General features: G+C 42.7%; 2 protein-coding genes across 2 annotated transcripts in view; both read left to right on the top strand.

Annotated features, from left to right (window-relative positions):
- exd3 (exonuclease 3'-5' domain containing 3) overlaps window positions 1–11,326 on the top strand; it is a 35,339-nt gene extending 24,013 nt beyond the window's left edge. Inside the window, exons 20-21 of the mRNA XM_026296974.1 lie at window positions 9,263–9,329; window positions 9,482–11,326. Of these exons, the coding sequence (XP_026152759.1) occupies window positions 9,263–9,329; window positions 9,482–9,870 (456 nt within the window). The 3' untranslated portion in view covers window positions 9,871–11,326. The remainder of the gene's footprint in view (window positions 1–9,262; window positions 9,330–9,481) is intronic.
- A 4,058-nt stretch (window positions 11,327–15,384) lies between these two features.
- nrarpa (NOTCH regulated ankyrin repeat protein a) lies at window positions 15,385–18,898 on the top strand. The gene is made up of 2 exons (XM_026296975.2): window positions 15,385–15,668; window positions 15,866–18,898. The coding sequence occupies exon 2, from the start codon at window positions 16,379–16,381 to the stop codon at window positions 16,715–16,717; it is 339 nt and encodes a 112-aa protein (XP_026152760.1). The 5' UTR covers window positions 15,385–15,668; window positions 15,866–16,378; the 3' UTR covers window positions 16,718–18,898.
- Window positions 18,899–19,681: the final 783 nt, after the last annotated feature.

Consider the following 19,681-nt stretch of genomic DNA (forward strand, 5'->3'; position numbering starts at 1 on the left):
CCTGTCTGTCTAGATGATCCCATGGACCTCCTATGCACACACACACACACACACACACACACACACACACACAGGCCTCCTTGGACGCAGGGAACCCTTTCTTTCTTTCTTTCCCTCCATTTTCCTGCTGTCTATTTTGGTCAACTGGTGGCCCGTTCCCACAGTGCTGCTGTTCCCATGGTTATCGCCGCGGAGATAGCGAATGGGGGTTGGGGTGGTGGTGGGCTTGACAGAGAGCGGGAGAGACAGCGTAGCTCTGTTCGAAGAGATAGGGGACTCTGTGGCTGTAGAGGAGGCGGGGGGTGAGGTGGGAGGGTGAATGAAGGGTATGGGGTTGAGTGTGTGTGAGTGTGTGTGATGTGTAGCTCCCATGAACATCACAGGTGGCCCAGGAGGATTGAGTCGGCTTTTGTTAGATATAGGATTTTTCATAGATTCTGCGAGTAGGTGACATCATATCTTCAGTATCCTCAAATTTGTCACGGGAGACATTAGCTGTGTGTGTATGAAGGTATCCATCATATTAGATGTGCATGACTCAGGCTTGCAGATACTTGATTTTACAATAAGGCCAATATCAGTCTTACGTAGGAACAACAATGTGTCGTGCCTGATGTGAGATTCTTTATGTGGGTAGATGCTACTTCCTGGGGTGGGGGCGAAATGAGAGGTGGCAAAGGAAGTGGAGGGGAAGGGTAGGAGCCAGAGCTGGTTGGGTGGGGGGGGCAGCAGCAAAAAAGGGAGCAAGTGAAGGGGGGTGGGGGGTACGGGTGGGAGTGCAGGGCTCAGAAAGAAGGACGGATTCAGTTCCCACACTTCTAATTATTGTGTCACTGGAGACTGAAAGGGGACTGCCCCTGGCCCTAGGGAATTTGCTGGGGCCAGTCGGAGAGAGGGAGCAGCGGTGGAGGGAGGGAAAGGGACAGAGGAGGGAAGGAAGGGTGGAATTAAAGAGGGTGCATGACACAGGAACTCTCTCCATCGTCCTTTCTTTTGGTTTTACCTCATTGTACTCAAACTAGAGGTGAACCCCTTGACCACAAGCCCCCTCCCCTTCTCTCCCCAAATACCCCAACCTCTCACCTCCAACCCAATTCTCCTTAACCCTCCCTTACCCTCCTCCACCTCAGCCCTCTCTTTCCCTTCAGCCTTTGTTCACCATCATGTACTACTTCCTTTTTACACCCCCTTCTTCTTTCATTTTTTTACCTCCCCCTCTACCTCTATGGTTTTCTAATGCTGCGTTCCCCTCTTATGTCTCCTGCTGACATGACCAAGACTCCCAGAAACACTTGGAAATGAGTTCAAACTCACACAGACGTAGATGTCTTATCCTGCATCATTATGGCCACTTAACCCTGAACCCTTTCCCTCTTTTATTTGACTTTATCTCACCCTCCTGTCTACTGTGGGTTGTGTGTGTCCTGATAATATATGTGATGACTCTGACAGAGACACTGCTGTGTGTGTGTGTGTGTGTGTGTGTGTGTGTGTGTGTGTGTGTGTGTGTGTGTGTGTGTGTGTGTGTGTGTGTGTGTGAGTGTGTGAGTGTGTGAGTGTGTGAGTGTGTGAGTGTGTGAGTGTGTGAGTGAGTGAGTGAGTGAGTGAGTGTGCGCGTGCGCGTGTGTAGCCCCACAACTGTTCTGGGTTTGATGACAGCTTGAAGCAGTAATAGTCCTACTGTCTTTCACAGCATCTCACTCCATTGTCTCATGGACAACTTGATCGTATGTGGTCCCAATTAGATCCCATCTTAAATACTGCTTGCTATCCTTAGTTCTGAGTTAAACACCATCCTTGTTGTGGGTTTGGGGTGTGAGTTAATGTTGTAATGTTGAATGAGCACCTTGAGTGCCACAATCATACACAACTTTGATCATCATGATAATTGTTTTCATTATTTTAGTCTCAATGTTAATGCCTTGGAAACAGTATACTGTATGTTACAGTACAAAAATGAAAGACCGTATGCATCACTCAGAACCTGTCTGGGTACCATACACTGTAAGTAACAGGAACAGTTCAGCAGCTTACTCCCATATGAATCCGTCCTTCACCTCTTACTGCAAAATCAGTCAAGAAGCCATGTGGATGAGTTGCGTCCTCTCAGTTCTCTCATAACACTTCAGGAGAGAACAGATCAGGCCAGCAGCAGCCACCACTGTCAATATTTACAGTCCTGGGTGAATCATTCTGCATTACAATAACATTCCCTGCATGCCTCTACATCAGCAAGAGATGAGAAAAAAAAAAGAAAAGCGAGACAAGGGGTGAAGACTGGGGCTGGAGGGTGAAATATGCACCAGCAGCGATAAACGTGCAGAGGAATCTGCCGGTGGCTCTCCCATGACGGAGCTGTCTGTGTGTGTGCGTGCGTGTGCGTGTGTGTGTGTGTCTGCGTCTGCGTCTGTGTATGCAGATGTAGTTCAGGTTGATGAATTCAGGTCGTGTGGGTGGAATGTCAGTTTGGAGTGTGTGGGTGTAGTGACAGTTTGAGAATTGTTAGCGCATGTCGAAGTAAGCTGAAGATGTTGTAACAACATCAGGTTGAATGGGTGCAGTTAAGGCATGGGAAAAATGAGCACAGACGATTTTACTGTGTAAGCATGTGTAAACGTCACTCTGCACAGACTCCACATGCAGCTGAGCATATGGCTTTTGTTCTCAGTTGAACTCTGCTAATAGGTTGTGGTTAATGCAGAATGCTAGTTTGTTTCATGTGCAAACTGACAGGCGAGCATGATGTATGTTTTTTTTTTTTTTTTTTTTTTAGGGTCATTCAAGCTATTTCTGTCGCAGCATGACTTCTTTTAAAGGAACTTACCGTTTATAGAATTTCACTTTGGCTGTTTATTTCATTGCAACAAATAAGTAAAATAATTTACTTGTACTTGTACTACCACTACTGTGGCATGTTTAAGGGATTTTAAGTGATCTGTCTATTAATTTGTCATTTCTTCGATACAATGTAAGAAAATTATATATAAAATTCCCATAGTTCCCATAATTTCCTAAAGGTGACTCATTTGTATGACCAACACTCTGGCTGATCTACTCTTTCTGAACTAGTACAGTGACTGTATAGAAGCTGAACGTCCGAAGCACAGAACACGTTTCACTTGCGATAACCCCACAGTGACATGAGCACTAACTAATACTACAGCTGAAAAACACAGTCAGCAATCAGACACATTTCCACTCAAACTGGGAATGTTTAGTCTGGTTGATTTAAGTTTAACCCATAATAAAAAAAGCAACGTATGAATAGAAGCTGTCTGGCGGTTTAATCCAGCTTTTATGGTTTCAAGATGAGCTGTTTTTATCCCTCTTTTAAACCCATTGCCCAACAGACCTTTTCAGCACGTTGTTATCCTGAGCTGTTTGGCTTAGACTGGCCCCAGCTATCTGGCATCTGAAGAGAGAGAGGGGAAAAAAAGACTACTTGGAGTATGAGAGAAAGAAAGAGGTTAAAGGTGAGAGACGACCAGAGTGAAGGAGAGGTTTAGATTGAAGGGAACACTGGAAGGGGGTAGATGGAGATTCAAGCAAGATGGTGAAACAAGAGAGAAGACATAGGTTCAGTTGGAGAGAGGGAGAGATGGAGGTTAAGGTTGAAGGTTGAGTGGGTAAAAAAAAAAAACAGAATAAAGTGACTGTGCCAAGCCGAGGGAAAGCATTAGTGCTGCGGCTAGACTGTTATCTGGTAGAGTCTATACCATTATCTTCTTTATTACTTCTTTTTAATGAGCTCCTATAAAGAGGGAGGGAAGAGGAGGCAGATATGTTGAGGCTAAGTGGAGGGTGAGAAAAAGGTCAAAAGCGGAAACAAATTGACGAGAGAAACCAAAAGTTATTGAGCAAGAGATAAAGAGAGTGAGGGAATGGAAACAAGCAGTGTATAAATTAGAGATGTATGTGTATGCAGCAATAAAAAGTCTTGCTGGTGCCTCATCTGTCACTACAGCTCCTAACAATAAATCCATATTAACCTAATGTAGTAAAGTAGAATGCAATATAGTAATAGTAATATTACATTAGTGGTCAAAAATAAATGTAAAACTACAGCAGTGTATATATTTACAATAGCTTAGATACACATAGATAGTACTTAAATAAAAACAGGAAATGGAGTACTAAAAAGGTATAAAAATAAGATTTATATAGAGATGTCTCTGATGACTCAGTTTTAATTTCATTTTTAAAATATAAAAAAAGAACAGAAGAGAGACTCCACTCTCTTGAGGACAAGGAGCAATGAGGCAGTGCTGAAAAAATAAACGATGTAGAAAAAAGCACATCTGTTTTTGGCTGATTTGAAAATATCTTCACTGGATTTGTAATATCTCCTTTATGCATGCCAGTGGCCATATTGCATTAATACACAGCACATATACACAAAATGAAGCTTATCAGTGAGCTTTCGCTGTTGTAGTCTCTAAAACACAACTGGATGATTTGCATTCATGGGAAAATCAGGGAGAAAATAATATGGCTTCTGTTTGGTGCAGGTGAAATGAGTGGGTGCACCATGACTCAGGGTTGGGTGTGCGTGTGTGAGTTGCATGTGAGTTTTTACATAGTTTGCAAGCCCTGTGTGGTGTGTGTGAGTGCGTTATGTATATGTTCATACATGTGTGAGTGAGGTGAGTCAGAGGAAGGTGTGTGTGATGTCAAGCCCAGACAGGCTCTGTGGTCCAAGTTCAGGTTGCTGTCAGGTGGTAGCGGTTAGTTAACGGAGCTGGTAATTACCTCAGCCTGTTGGGCTGAGACACTGGCCAGATACCCTCAGGATACTGTGGGAAAATATATTTAGCAGGTCATGTTCCTGCTGCAGCCGAAAACTGACCAAACATCTTTAAGAACAGACAAAATATCTAAAGCACATGTAAAAATATATATATAAATAAATATATACATGAAGACTTTTCATCTGTAGACATGCTTTGTTCTTAATTCTAGCAAATAATAATGTTATTTTACTAATAATAGAATGAGTTCAGTTGGGTTTTCCACTGTGACAAATAATTATTTTGAATTTGGGCTGAACTATATTTTCAGTGTTTATAATGAAATCAAGCCTCACTGACCAATATGTTATACATTTTATTTTCATATTCAAGTTATGTACTAAATCCCTGACAGCCCAGAAAAATATATACTAAAGAATTTACCCATGCACCCTCTTCTTATCTAGTTTTCCTTATGGCTAGTGTGGTACCTGTTACCTCCATCTGCAAGTCTGACTTCTCTTACTGAAATATAGTGAAAATGATTGATTTTCACCAAGAGCTCGTATATAGGCGAGGACCAGTAAAGACAAGGGGGTGATTTATAATTTGTGTCATCCAGAAACTACTTTATCAGTTAGACAAAATACTGTTCATTTAATTTAATTTTTTTGACTCACTTTCATCTCTTGCATTCAGGCTTTTTCCCCCCATTCCAAGATAGCAACTTGATTTAATGATTAACATGAATGATGTAAGCTTTTCCAGTGGGAGAGTGCTAAAAGATGATGTTTCCACTCCTCAGCCGAAAAAAAACCTCTTCTGTTCTGTTTGCATCCATCAGAGTCACGTGTGAGATTGTTCACCGCTGTTCAAGCGTTTAAATGACCTGGCATGACCCTGGGACTAGGTAGGAAAGCGAAGGAAAAAGCCAGTGCTTCTGCCTGTTAATATCTCCTTACTCATCATTTCTATGATAGTATGAGGCTGTTTTTTCCAGTTCAGCAACCATCCCATTTACAATGGACCTCCATCATTTCACAGTGGCAACTTAAACTGCACATCTGCCCAACAGAATGACAGGGATTCAACACTGGCAGAACATCCCTGTCATGGGATGATGGGAGCAAACAATGAATCTTTTGTGTTGTATGTTTAATTTTTCTTTCCAAATTATATGCCACGTGTTCCGTGGGACGCTGCACCTTCTCGGATAAAGACATGTTTTTCTATGTACTGTATATATGTTTTGGACCACGGGAAGCTTGGACAGTGAAATTGAATGTTTTAACGCTTTAACTGGACTTTGAATTAACATTGAGAAAGAAAAGAACATTTTCAAAAGGTAATGACTGTACTCCCTCTCCTCTCTCTCCTCTTGATCTTGATCCTTTCCAGTTCCCATGCTGCCCCTTACCTGACTTACAATTTGAATCAAATCACCAATGTCCAATTGGCTGCCCTAACCATGTGACCGACATCGGTCATAAAAGCACCGCCTTTTGAGATTGGTCTAGGATTTTCCCATGGGAGCTGCCTACATAACCAGTGATGTGTGCGTGTGTGCGCGTGTGTGTGTCTTTGAGCATGTTAGGGAAAAATCTCCCACCCCCTCCCTCTCTTTCCTACCTCCTCTCCACTATCCCCCTTTCTCTCCTCTTTTTTTCCACCACCTCCCATCCTTTGAAACACAGTATCACACTTTAGATAGCTTTTGTTGTCACGGCAAGGAGCATTCTTTCTCTGGCACGGCCACACGGAGTGTGAGAATGCAAGACGTTCTTTGAAAAACACAAGAAGAACAAAGGACACACCAAATTTTAAAAAATGCAGCAATGGAACAACTGTCTTAAATTTTGTAGACATAAATAAGAATAAAAAATGTTTTATTTGTATTTGCTGATTTCATTTTTGTTGCCGTTTTGATCTTGGGGCTCTTCTGTGGTCTTAAATTGCAAGCTGAAGCCGAGTGAGAACTCCAGAATAAGCCATTATTAAAATATATTTTAACTTGTTTGCATATGTTGTCAGATTGTGAGGAAAAACTAGTATCCTTGCTGCAACTTGCTTACTTCATTTATTGCCAAAGAGCATGAGCTTATGAGTTGTGGTTAGAAATGACATGCACCCAAAGGAAATATTTAAAACACAATCAATAACATGGCGGCGTGGACCGTGCAGGCGCCACTTCTATAAAACCCTCAAAACAGTCCAGCTGTCCAACCTGCACACACTGCAGTGACAGAAACCACATGCCGTGCTTCTTGATCATCACAAACATGATATTTTGCCTGTGCAAACATGCCAAATTTGAATTGGTTTAACTGTACTGCCAGTCTGTTGGTTTTTGTGCTGCTAGATGTGCAGGAACTGCAGAGAAGACACCTGTGAACCTTTTGTGCTTCTTATGCTCCTTGTGACAACCGAATGCCTAAAAACTACTATTTAAGTGGTGCCATGGAAAAACAAATCTTCATCTTTTGCAGTAGGCCAGAAGCAGAAAAAAATGTCACCAGAATTATCCGGTCCAACCCGGTTTCCACTGTTAGATGAAAGCACAGAGCTACCATCTGTATTCATTCAAATAAAGTCCTCACCACTTCAACTCATTTTGTCATGTCTATCTTCAAGGCGCGTCCACAACAGTTTTATCTGCAGATCTCCTAATATTCTTCTGATGTGTGTTATATCACTGCAACATTGCCATAATGTAATTTCTAAACATATGTAATTTCAGTACATTATTTGCTTGATCAATCTCTGTGTGACCTTTGCATTTAGAAAGTTGCATTTAGAAAATTGTATTTCAATTAATTATAGATGGAGTCATTTCCATCAAGGTTGCGTGTGTGTGAGATGATGTGCGTGTGTGCTTGCCCGTCCGTGGCTTAGTCTTGAGAGTTCAGAGCAGGTTCTGGCTTGCTCAACTCTGGGAAACTTTGAGCTGAGCAAATAGCTGGGTCTGTTTTCCTGGCTGCCGCCACGCTTGTATGTGTGAGCCATGTGTATGCGCTGCGAGCCTTTTGTATGCATGTGGTTTATGTGCACTGTAGTGTAGCCTGTGCGAATTGTGAAGTGTCTTGTCTGTGTGGTGAATTTTTGTGGATGCATGTTAGCATGTTACTGCGTGGCCTTGTTTTTCTGTACTTGTGGGGACCCAAAACCAGGAGTCCACTGATATTGTGGGGGCTCGCCTTCCTCACCACAAGAAAAAAAAAAAAAAGGCAGGTAGGTAGGGAAAGTCTTTCGCAAATTAATGTAATTCAATGTAAAGACCCCCTAAGTGACAAAAACACTAGTGTGTGTGTGTGTGTGTGTGAGAGAGCACGCTCAAGGCAGAATACAAAGAGGAGAATACAGAGTGTACTAAGGGAGAGACGGGCTTCATTCCCACAGACTTAAGACAGGAGATGACACCTCTGCTATTCCCACACCTCCACTGTCTAGCTTCTCTCTCTTGTCCTCACCTCAGTTACCACAGAGGTAAACACGGCTCTGCATGTGCACACAGAGCAAATGACATAATTTTGCATTGGGTATGTTGGCTGATTTTCAGAACTTCCTTAAACTTTTCCCGCGTAAAGAAAGACAAACTGGCCTTAAGTGAGCTAGTCAAGGATCTGTCTTTGTGAGGTCTTTGAGCCTGGTTTGATTTACAGCCCACCTCTAAGTGGTATGCTGTTTGCTGGGTGGAGTTCAGGTGTGTTGACAAGGCTTTTAGCACTGACATGCTGTCAGGATGGCTTGCAGACAAGTGTGTGTGTGTGTGTGTGTGTGTGTGTGTGTGTGTGTGTGTGTGTGTGTGTGTGTGTGTGTGTGTGTGTGTGTGTGTGTGTGTGTGTGTGTGTGAGTGTGTGTGTGTGAGTGTGAGTGAGGGGCTGGCAAACAAGAGGTCACTAATGTCCCACCCGGAAGACCTTTGCTATGGAGAAAGATAGGACAGCATAGATGTGTGAACGTTAGTGAGGCGTAAATGCTGTCTCCACACACACCCACTCACACACCAATCTCATCTTTCTGTAACACTTATGCACTTTCACACCAAAGCAACAACCTGGGAAAAATGTCTGTTTGCCTTCAATGTGAATGGGTCAACACATCTTATCTGGAGTGCAGTTCTGCTTTAGACCTGGTCTCCACAGGTCTGAAACCTTTTGACTTTAACCTCTGTCACTTTCCATTCAGCTGAATGGGAAAAGTGTGTCCAAACTTTTGACCGGCAGTGGTACTGTATGTGTATTATTTTTATTTGTAATAGCAAACTAGTTTCACATCTCCACATTATAAAATAAAAGCTCGGTTTGACAACTTAGCTCTATTTATTACGTTGTCTTGGCTGTGGAAATAGTTCCTGGTTATGACAGAACTGCAAAAGTTTAAAATGAGTGTGTTTACTTTTTCCTAGCTCAATGTAAATCTGCAGTTGTACCAATATTTAGTTGCAACCCAATTAAAGCCATTTTGGATGAGTGCAAGCTCTTGAACACATTTCTTTTAAGTCTGCCGCTAATGGCTGGTTTTATCTTCTTTTCCAGGCGTGTAACAGTGATCAGTATGTGGCAGTGCCAAGAGAGGACATGATCAGGATGCTTAAACAGAAAGGTCAGTCAAACACCTCTGCCAAGATGGAAACTCACGCAGTAATATAGCATATAGATGGATCGACTTGCATATCTGTAATGCTTCTCTTGAGGTAGTTTCAACCTCTGTGGTTAATCCAAAGACGCCATAAAATTGTCATTTTTGGCTTACAGGATTTCTACAGGACCAGGACATTGCTAACCACAACCAACAGAGATCCCATCAACTGGAAGAAGAAAAGCTTGGTGACATCCTGACCCCTGAACTCCCCAGGTATGCCCTTCAGTGTCGCTGGGCCCCCCTTTCAGGGCTGGACCCCGACACCCTGACCTTTCCTGGGGGTGCACCCATACAGCTCCACGCCGTGCCCCCTGCCCTCTTGCAGCGGATACCCCTCTTCTATGTCTGCACCAGATGTGGCAAGGTGTTCTGGGAAGGCTCTCACTTTGGCCGTGTCCTCTCCATATTTCAGGAGGTCTTACACATAACACACAAGGACAGTGAAGTTGCTGCAGCAGCCACTAAATCAGCACAAGTGAGCACCCAGGGGTCATTACATTAAATTCATTATTCCTTCAAATTGAACTTACTTATAAATACTAGTTCTGTTTTCCCTTTCCTGGTTCACTTGATAAGACCAGAGGCTTAGAGTTTCAACAGCAACTTCAGATTTGTATTGTTAGAAATAACAAATAATTTGGCTAAAAACTAGAATTTTATGTGGTTAGTATGGATGAAGGTTGTATTTTCACATCTTTTGACATCCCAAACTTTGTCCTAGCGTATATATTTTCAACTGGTTTAAAATGCAGTTTTATACTTTAGAAAAGTTTTAAACATATTTTAATTTCAGTGAACCAAAGACCAGTCACTGTGGTCATTTTTATTACTGTACGTTTCCATTCTGTGATTACATATTTTTATTTGTTTGTTTTATTGTAAACCTTCAGTGCGAAGGTGTTGTTTTGCTGTGTTTGGGACTTTGCGAAGCAGATGGTAAAGGACTAAGAGTGAACAGATTGCTGAGATCAGCTAAGCCTCACTCATGCCTGTCAGGTGTAACACTAACAGTCTGGGGGTTTCCTGGCCCAAGGCTTTAGAGCAGGCAGGTCACAGAGTAACCCAACACATGCACCGCCTGAATCCCTGAATATTTTCTCAAACCCTCCTTTCCAACTCTCTTCTCCTCCGTTCACACACACTCTCATGTTGGATTTATGTTATTGCAGAAAATGAGTTTGCCTGAAAAGGGTTTTAGGAAATCTACTGTGGAAATTTCTGCAATTAAAGATTTTTTGGTATTTTCTGAGGGGTATTCATTTTGTCAAAACTACGTTGGAAGGTTCAGTTAAAATCTTTTCACACTAATAAAACAAGAAGCCCTAACCATAGCCAGATGTGCACTTCAATTTCTTGATCAGTTAACTTACATCAAAGAAGCCAGACCTATTTCCAAACACAGGTCGCTCTGAATCACTGAGGTAAATGTTTTTTCAATGACGCTGTTTGAGTCACAGCAGCTGCAGTAGGAAGTCACGGATTTGATTCTCACGATGGTGGACTGACACTGGACAATGAAAACATTTCCTCAGGATTAATCATGATGCTTATTAAAAACATTTGATGACATTTGATAGTGCATTGAAAGTTTTAAAAACATGAATAACCACATTGAAGCAGCAGGTGTAGAGGTGTTTTATAATGAATTATGTATTAGCTGAAATCCATTCCAGGGAGGTGATCTGCTGTCCGATCAGAACAAACAGTGCAAATACAAATGACTTTAGAAGGAGGCGTTAAACGTCCCTAAATGGCAGGTCACAATATCTACACCTAAGGGATCTAACACCTAATTGCACTATGTGGGCTTAGGGCTTTTATCAATTCAGTCATCTGTGAGGACTGTTTGCGCCCTTCTCTAGGAGAATGTTTCAGAAGTGTGCACCTGTGATTGTTAATGTAAAGTTCAGTTCATTGTTGTGATGTTATCAAGCTGTTAATAAACAGATGCTGTTAGAGATTCTCTGCAGCTCTTTTTCAGAAGGTGACTACACTAGTTGGTTGAAGGGGTTTGGTTCTTGTTCCAGGGTCTTCAAAGTGTATTAAATGGCAAACAATGCACAGCGGTGGTCAGGTTGAGGGAGAATACCACAACAAAAACTGTGTGCTTCATTAAAAAGCGGTCATCACCAGAAAATGGCTGGAAGAAGCAATCAGCAAGTCTTTAAGGATGACACCAGATACAAAGAAACCTTTGGTATTCGTGCGTTTGGGTTTGGGGAACGGATTTTCAACTCTGTATTAAGTTGTGTCAGACTTTAGGCTGTGGAAAAAGGTTTGGTGATAAACTGGATACATGACTGATGTTGCCCGCAGAGATCGAGCTGCTTACGCCTTGTCTTCGGGACGTGATATTATAAAACCGGATCCCTGAATTGCCTCTCGTGTCATGAGTCTTTTTTTTTTTTTTTTGCTCAAACATCCAGGAATACAAAAAATGTTGGCATGTTGCCATGCGGTTTTAAACCCGACTGTGTGACAGCTACAGCAATATTCAGCTACCCTGAAGTATTTTCATTTCGAAGTATGAAGTCGACACTCAGATCTCGTCCCGTCCTTGTCCGGGTGGTCGCAGCCCCTGCCTCAGTGCAGAGCTCCAGCTTTCTGCTGCAGCTCCGTGTTATTTGATCCTTGCTCTTTCTTTGCTGGGAAGAAAAGCTCGCCTCTTTCCCACGCTCTGAGGACACGTGGTACCCGGAATGAATTGCATTCACTAGGCCCTCCCTCAAACGTCACCTCTCTCCCCCCTTTCTCTTACTCTCTCTCTCTCTCTCGCTCTCTCTCGCTCTCTCTCTCTCACTCACAGACACACTTGCTGCGGTTCAACATGCTTTCTGACTTAAATGTAAAATAACACTGTTGTCAAAGCGTCATGATTTAAAAAAAGCAAGATTGTTTACGTTTACATTTGTTTCCCCTCATGTATCCCAGTGTGTGAATTTCCCTACACGGACTCTCTTCTTCAACAACGTGCGTGTGCATATGATCCCTGGACGGGACGGGAAGCTCCTCCCGTTTTGTCTGGCACCGGCTGCCCCGCGTCTCGAGGCTCCGTTTACCAACACGACACTTCACGCACGGCTGCGGGTTCTGTCGCGTTAAAAAAAACGGCACACTGCAACAGAACAGAAATAGGACTACACAAATTGTACCAGAATAGACTTTTATTCTCTCTGACAACTTTCCATTTTGGTGGGGAACTGGCGCAGCCGCCGTGCCCAGGTGGCCCCTCAGGCGACCCTCCCACAAGGATATCTGAAACATTTTTTGCGATTAGGCGTGCGCTTTTACGCAGACATGGAATAAGGTTTTGATCGTTTGTTTTGGCCTTTTCTTATTCTTCCACATATTTCTTCACACCATTTGTGTCATAATAGTTTCCCCTGTGTGTCAAAGAGGAATTCAGAGATTGTTTTTTAAAAAAAAAAAAGTTCAGTGTCTTATATCTCCCTGGAAAGGCACATATACAACATCTCATCGATCGTATCTGGTTCTCAAGAAAGACTCAGGGGCGAGGTGGTGAGGGCAGAGAGAGGAGAGCAAATGCCACCAGGTTTGGGGGGAGAAACTCGTCCAATCGGAGAAACTTTTGGCTGCTGTGGTCTGTGCAAATGTTTTCCAAGTGTGCAGACGCACTGCAGCCAAACTGTGATAGCCGACAGATGTTCCCTATTTTCCAGAAGATGTTCTGCGCTATTCCCTAAACCTAAGGGGGGTAACCTAAGGGCTGTTAAATTGCATTGGATTATACTGACAGGTTTCTACTCTAATGTGCATTTTACAATACGAAATAGCGGAAATATCTCTTGTAAAATGCAGCAAGGTTCAAGAGAAACACAACTGCATCATAACGCACAGGCGAATGAACAACTCTGTAAAACACTGAACAAAAACTGAACACAATGGGGGGGGGGGGGTTAATGCTTTGGCACGATTGTGGCACGATTGTGTCTTTTAAAGGTCTTATAAAAGGTCTCAGTTGTCAATGACTCAGAACCACAGTCTTTGTTCTGGAGCGTTTGCAGCTGATATCCAGAACTGATGAATCACAGTCATACTCCAAATGGTTTGGGTCCTGCAGTCTCTCTTCAGCAGGTCCTATGTCAAAATTCTAAATGTCAACAAATCTATACCGTGGCCAGCAGAAATCTTCTGGCTGGTTAATTTGCAGTGTATCCTGGGACACCTGTAGCTTTCAGCCATATTCAGGCTAACAGCTAAAGCACAGTTCTGACAACATGATATGTTAACTTGCAAATAGGTTTCCAACAACACTGATACAGTCCCATGGCGTAATGTAACTATTAAATATCAAAATACTTAAGTCCTTGATCCTTGTAGCTCAACAAACTGTGCACTTAGAGCTGTGATTTGGGTTTGTGACTTTAATGGACACCTGCCAAGACTCCAAATATGTCTGTATGGAAAATACCCTAATACCTAATCTAAAAATATTTCTAGCTTCGTGTTTGCAAGTCATGTATATCTACATACATTTGGGGTTTTTTTCTGATTAAATCATTTGGTGACCTCAATATGTATGATATCTGTTTCTCTCCCACACTGATGCACAGACGCACAAACGCACGCTCATGCAGGCAGATGCAGCCACAGACGTGCGCCAAATGTACAGTTCAGAGTGTGGGAAAAGGGGCAGTGTGAAAGCCACGAAACCATCAGAACAGAGAGCGGTTTATAAAGTGTTACAGAGATGAGATGAAGTAGGCTATGGGCGGCCAAACGGAGCGAATGGCCCCGGGGAGACTGGGACGTGTGTACTGTACGTACACGTACGTGTCTGTTTCACATGCATTCTTTGTGTCTAACGGTGTATCTGTCTATCAGTATCTACCACGATTATCACCACCTCTCTCTCTCTCTCTCTCTCTCACGCACACACACACACGGAGGCGCACAGTTCCCACGGTGGTGAGGGCGGCTGAGCAGCGTGTCAATCTATGCACAGCGTCACCTCTTTTCTCTTGCAAAAAGGAAGTAGCGCTGCGCTTTTGTTATTTAAGTCCCGCAGTCTAGTCACTTAGTAAGCAACTGGAATATATCCGCAGTTTATGATTCAAACAGCCACCTATAAACTGACCTGTTCCTCGGAGGTGTTTTTACACGGAGCGGTAAGACTGAGAGACGCCCGGCCCGTTTGGAGTTTTTATTTCACCATTTGGTTCATAGATTTTTTTTTTTTTTTTTTACTGTCCTTGGAGAACACATTTGCTCTCTGCAGGTTTTAGATATTTAGTTGGGAAACGTTGCGTGTACATCCACTGCATTTATCTGTACAGCTCATTTTTTTCCCCCATCCTGTGTTAAGTTTCAAACGCACCAGCAGTCTGTGGAGTTAAAATATACCCACGAACCAAGACGTGTCTTTGAGAGAGTCAAGCATGTATATTTTTTAATATAACTCCATATTCATGCACTGGATGAACTGTCAGTCATTGCAGGGTCACTCAGCAGAGAAAGTTGGGTTATGTAAAGTTTCAACAGCCACACGTTGCTGTAAACCACACCTTCCCCTTGTTAGTATGTCATTATCAGCACCTTTCCACCCTCAGTCTAACCTGAAACGCTGTTAATGAGCCCATGTGCTCTTTAAAAGTCTTAACAGGCTAAACAAATTTCAATAGGCTGCTATAAGGTGCAGCAAAGTTCTGCTGCTTTCCCTGATCCTTCCCCTGTTCTCATTCATAATATAAATGTTTATAGGCTGCAAAATGCCGTGGATCAGTTTTTTAAAATCAAATCTCTTCAGTGCTTTGGTGATCATTTACATCCCTGTCAAGGAGACTTGACTGACTTTTTTTTTTTTCAAGTTCCTGTTGGTGAGACTCCAGTGGATGGTCCTTTTACGACGTGTCCGCTTTTTGCAGCAGTTTACAGCTGTGGCAGCTCCATGACTCTGGCTTTCAGTCCGCTTCCCGGGGTGGGCTGCTGGAGATCGGATATAGAGCTCGCCATAGGATTGCTGCGGGCCACTTGTTTAATATTTCTTCAGCAACATTTGGCTCCCCCCTCAGAAAACCACGCCCCCTCCCTGCGCATTCACAAGGCCCTGGTCCCTCCCCTTACCCGAGCCGGCAGCCTATAACCTCCCCGGGTTTCCGCCCATTCCTTCACAGTTGATTCTTCGGAAAGGTATTGTCATGCAAATAAAGGACGCGTAAAATATTCCCTCAGAGCGCAGCGCAGGGCAGAGACTCGCACGGACTGCACGGAGGACACAGACCGGGCCACACGGTGGATTTCTTTGCTTTTCGTCGCTACGGACCCGTCCATCTGTCAAAGGTAAGGCACAAATCTGCAGCGGAGTTCATTTACAGACATGTTTAGAAGCAAAAATCGCGCGGTGTGTTCCTGCGTAAACGTGTGCGCACGGAGGTCTCCTCTCAGACTTGTGGATGTGGTGGAATTTAGGGTCTCTCTCAGTCTGTTGGTGAGAAGTTTGGATTCATGCGGACTTTCTCTTTTTTTTCTTCTCCCAGACACCCTGGCCACATGAGCAGCGACATATAGCCAGGACCTGTAGCCAGGAAACAGGTCGGAGCGTTCAAGGAAAACCTGCGGGAACCCAGCAACAAGGAGGCTACCCATGTGGAGACAGTGATCATACTTCCAGTTTCTACGAGTCAAGGCGGAGGTGTCTCTTCTCCATCCCCTGCTATAGGTTTTCTGCTGCTACTACAGAGGGGCAGAGGGGCAACTAGACAGCCCTGGATCGCTTGAGAGCACCCTTTTATGTTTTAGGGATTTCATGATCTCTCAAATATTAACATTTTTGCACACCAAGTGTGATAATTCCTCTCTTGTCCTTTTTTGGGATATATACAGTCATTTTTTGTTAATAGCCTACTTTAAAGTGCCTTAATAACTGGTTCTAATCCAGTGTAACTGTGGCATTGTTACCAGACCAGAGACGCTCAACACTGAGAAGACGAATATAAGCTTTAGAGCCCAGGCAGGATTATTGGTTCCTCACCCTCCAGCGAGCTGCAACCATGAGCCAGGCGGATGTGTCGACTTGCTCTGCGCCGCAGAGGGTTTTCCAGGAGGCGGTGAAGAAGGGCAACACCAAGGAGCTGCACTCGTTGCTGCAGAATATGACAAACTGCGAGTTCAACGTCAACTCCTTCGGGCCAGAAGGACAGACGGCCCTGCACCAGTCCGTCATTGACGGGAACCTGGAGCTGGTAAAACTGCTGGTGAAGTTTGGTGCAGATATCCGACTGGCCAACAGGGAAGGGTGGAGCGCTTTACACATCGCCGCCTTCGGGGGCCACCAAGACATTGTGCTATACCTCATCACCAAGGCCAAGTACTCCTCTGGCGCCCGGTGATCTGTCTCTGCTGTCAGGTAAAATAACATTCAAAAAAATAAATAAAAAAAAAAACAACAGCAACACAAGGAAAATAAAACCCAATAAGCCAGGCTCTTGTAAAAACAAAAGAAAAAAAGGAAAATAAAAATAAACAACTGTGCCATCATCCACATAGGCCTAATTGTGCCAAATTATACAAAAAGGAAATACAAAAGAGGCCTGCACGATAATCTTCCCTCACTGTAAACCAAACGGCGTCCTCTCTGCACTCCCGAGTGAAGCGCCGCATGGTTCCCACACAGGCTTCACCACGAATCTTTAACAAAAGAAAACGCCATGTCGGTGAGTTTGTTGGTACTAAAGCTTTCCTCTTGAATGTGTATATTAAATCGTGTGGCCCATTAGAAAAGAAGCCAAGTCTTCGTGTGTTACATGTGTGTGTTTGGACTCCAGAGTGCAGATGGATCAGTTTTTTTTTTTGTTTGTTTTTTTTTTTGTTATTTTTCTTTTTAAATCCATGACCTCCCATCCTCAGTACAGCTGAAACGGTGTCTGTGCGGGGCGGGCTCAAATCTGACCTGTTGCTCCTCATTGTTCACTTGTAAAAACCCTTTTAAGTTATTTTATATGAAACACGGCACTTGATGCTCTATGGCTGCATGCTGGAATATTTGAAAGGGAAGACACATGAACAAGAGAAGAAGGGTTGCCCTCTGTTGGCTACCAGAGGTCTATTTTCTTTACTTACAAAAAAAAAAAAGAATTCATTGACTCCTATTATTATTATTTTTTACTTAAAGAGCGGCATTATGGCTATCCAACACGCTTTTCAGATGTGTAATCATTATGTAACAACAACCGACTTCATCGTTGTTGTGAAGTACTGTACACAATAGCTTTACTTTCTTTTTTTTTTTTACTTTCTTTCTTTCTTTTTCGGAGACAGTAGCTGAATGCGCTCTGCCTGCTGCGAGCAGATCTTGCCATGCTGGTGTCCGACTGTTCAGGCCAGTGCGACCACTTTGCCAGTGGTCATTGTGTTACTTAAAGAGAAAACAAAACAAAACAAAACAAAACAAAAAACGCTGCTTTTGCTTTGTATCAAAAAAACAAAACAAAACAAAAAAGTCGCATTTGGAATTCACTTTATAATCTCCTTTCAGTATTTTATTAACATCCTAGTCATCACTGTGAAAGCAGGCTGGGCTTCTTTTATTTATGAAGGTACATTGAGAAGATGCATTTTGAATATGTTGTGGTTCTTAAAAAAATATATATCTATAAGTGTAAGAATATCTAGGGTGACTCAAGCTGCTTCAGACTCGTAGTATAAACTGTCCCGTGTGGAGGTAGACCTGATTAACACCCCCCCCCCCCCCCCCCCCCCATAATACCCAGAAACCCTCTTTGTTAAAGCCCTTTGACCCTCAAGAGGACTTTCTCCCCCTTCCATTAAAAAGGACTCTGTTTGGTTGCCTTTTGCCAGCTACCTCGACTGTAAAGTATTCTCAAGTTGTTCAGCTCTCTTCTCACCGCTCTGCCACGTTGTTTGGAGTCTGAAGATATTCACAGTTTGTCTGTGACTGACCATCCACATGCCAGTGTGTGTTTTCTTTTTCTGCCATGTAGCCTGACGGGCAGAATGACTTCAATACAGGAGATGCAATGAACCAATTCCTGCATCCTCAGTCGGGACAGTTTATTTTTACACTACAACCAAACCATTTCTGACAAGCAAAGCATCATTTTGCCTATCTGTAAGGGAGTCTGTGGTTCTCTCTCTCACACACGCACACATCCATTGTTACATGTTTTCCCTATAAACCTCTTTTAAACTTTGCTCCCTCTGTCTGTCTGCATCAGCCTGTATGGTCGTCTTCTATATATATATTTCTTTTCAGTCATACAAAAGTGGAATTGTATCGCATGACTTATAAATGCAGGGAGTTTTATTGCACAAAAAATGCGAAGCCTTGTGCGCCCCCAGTGTTTGTGCGGGGTAACTGCAGGAGCCAAGGCTTTGGAATAGTTACTACTACTGAGCAGGACCCTAATACTGTTGGACGATGAAGACTTAAAGAAAAAAAAAATCAACAACACATGACTATTGCAGGATGTCACAGAAAAGGAAAGGAAAGAGGAAAAAAAAAAAAAGAATTTGGTTCCATAAACTTGCCTGCTGCATTTTGAAAGTCATGGCACCCTAACATTTGTATCAATGCTGCTTGTATATTTCATTTTTTTTTTGTTAATGTTGATGTTATTATTATTTTTTTAAAAGCCTACTGCTTAAGTGTCCAACAGTTAGAAGCATCACAGCAGCACCGGGTCCCCTCATGAGAAGCTGTTGAGAGGAGAGTGTGTGTTGTATGTGTGTGTGTGTGTGTGTTTTGTCGTTTTTTTTTAATTGAAGTGTGTATGTGTGATTGTGTGCTTCCTCATGAGGCCCCAGTGTCACTGTGCTAAACAGTCATCCAGACTGAGAACATCCCATTTTAAACCTGGAACAACCACAAGTAACCGAAGCGATTAGATCCACTACATAAAGGCATAGCTTGATATCAGGCAACAAATGAAATATGCATCGCTTGTCTTAAACTTGATGTTTTTTTTTTTTCTTTATATATTTTTTTTTGTTTGAATATTGCACTGATGACTGTTGTTGAAAAGTTGGCTTTTATGTGTCAACATTTTAATATTTTTTCTGAATAGAAAAAAAAAACAAACACAACAAAATACTATTGTATAAATATATGCTCCAGGTGATAATGTCCTAATGTGTGTGTTACTTTGTGGAAAAAAAAAAAACATGTTTTTTTTTTTTTTTTTTTTAACAAAGATGCGTGTATCTCTGTGATTGGGTGTATGTATAATACATATGGATATATATATCAACGCTGATGATGATGATATCATGGGGCACTTTCTTTTCTGAAGTGCTGTCCTTCTGTTTTTGTTTTTCGTTTGTTTGTTTGTTTTAGG

Source organism: Mastacembelus armatus, chromosome 12 (genome assembly GCF_900324485.2).
Source record: "Mastacembelus armatus chromosome 12, fMasArm1.2, whole genome shotgun sequence".
Classification (NCBI taxonomy): domain Eukaryota; kingdom Metazoa; phylum Chordata; class Actinopteri; order Synbranchiformes; family Mastacembelidae; genus Mastacembelus; species Mastacembelus armatus.

Coding starts and splice junctions, on each gene's coding strand:
- nrarpa (XM_026296975.2), top strand. CDS start 16,379: ATGAGCCAGGCGGATGTGTCGACTTGCTCTGCGCCGCAGAGGGTTTTC.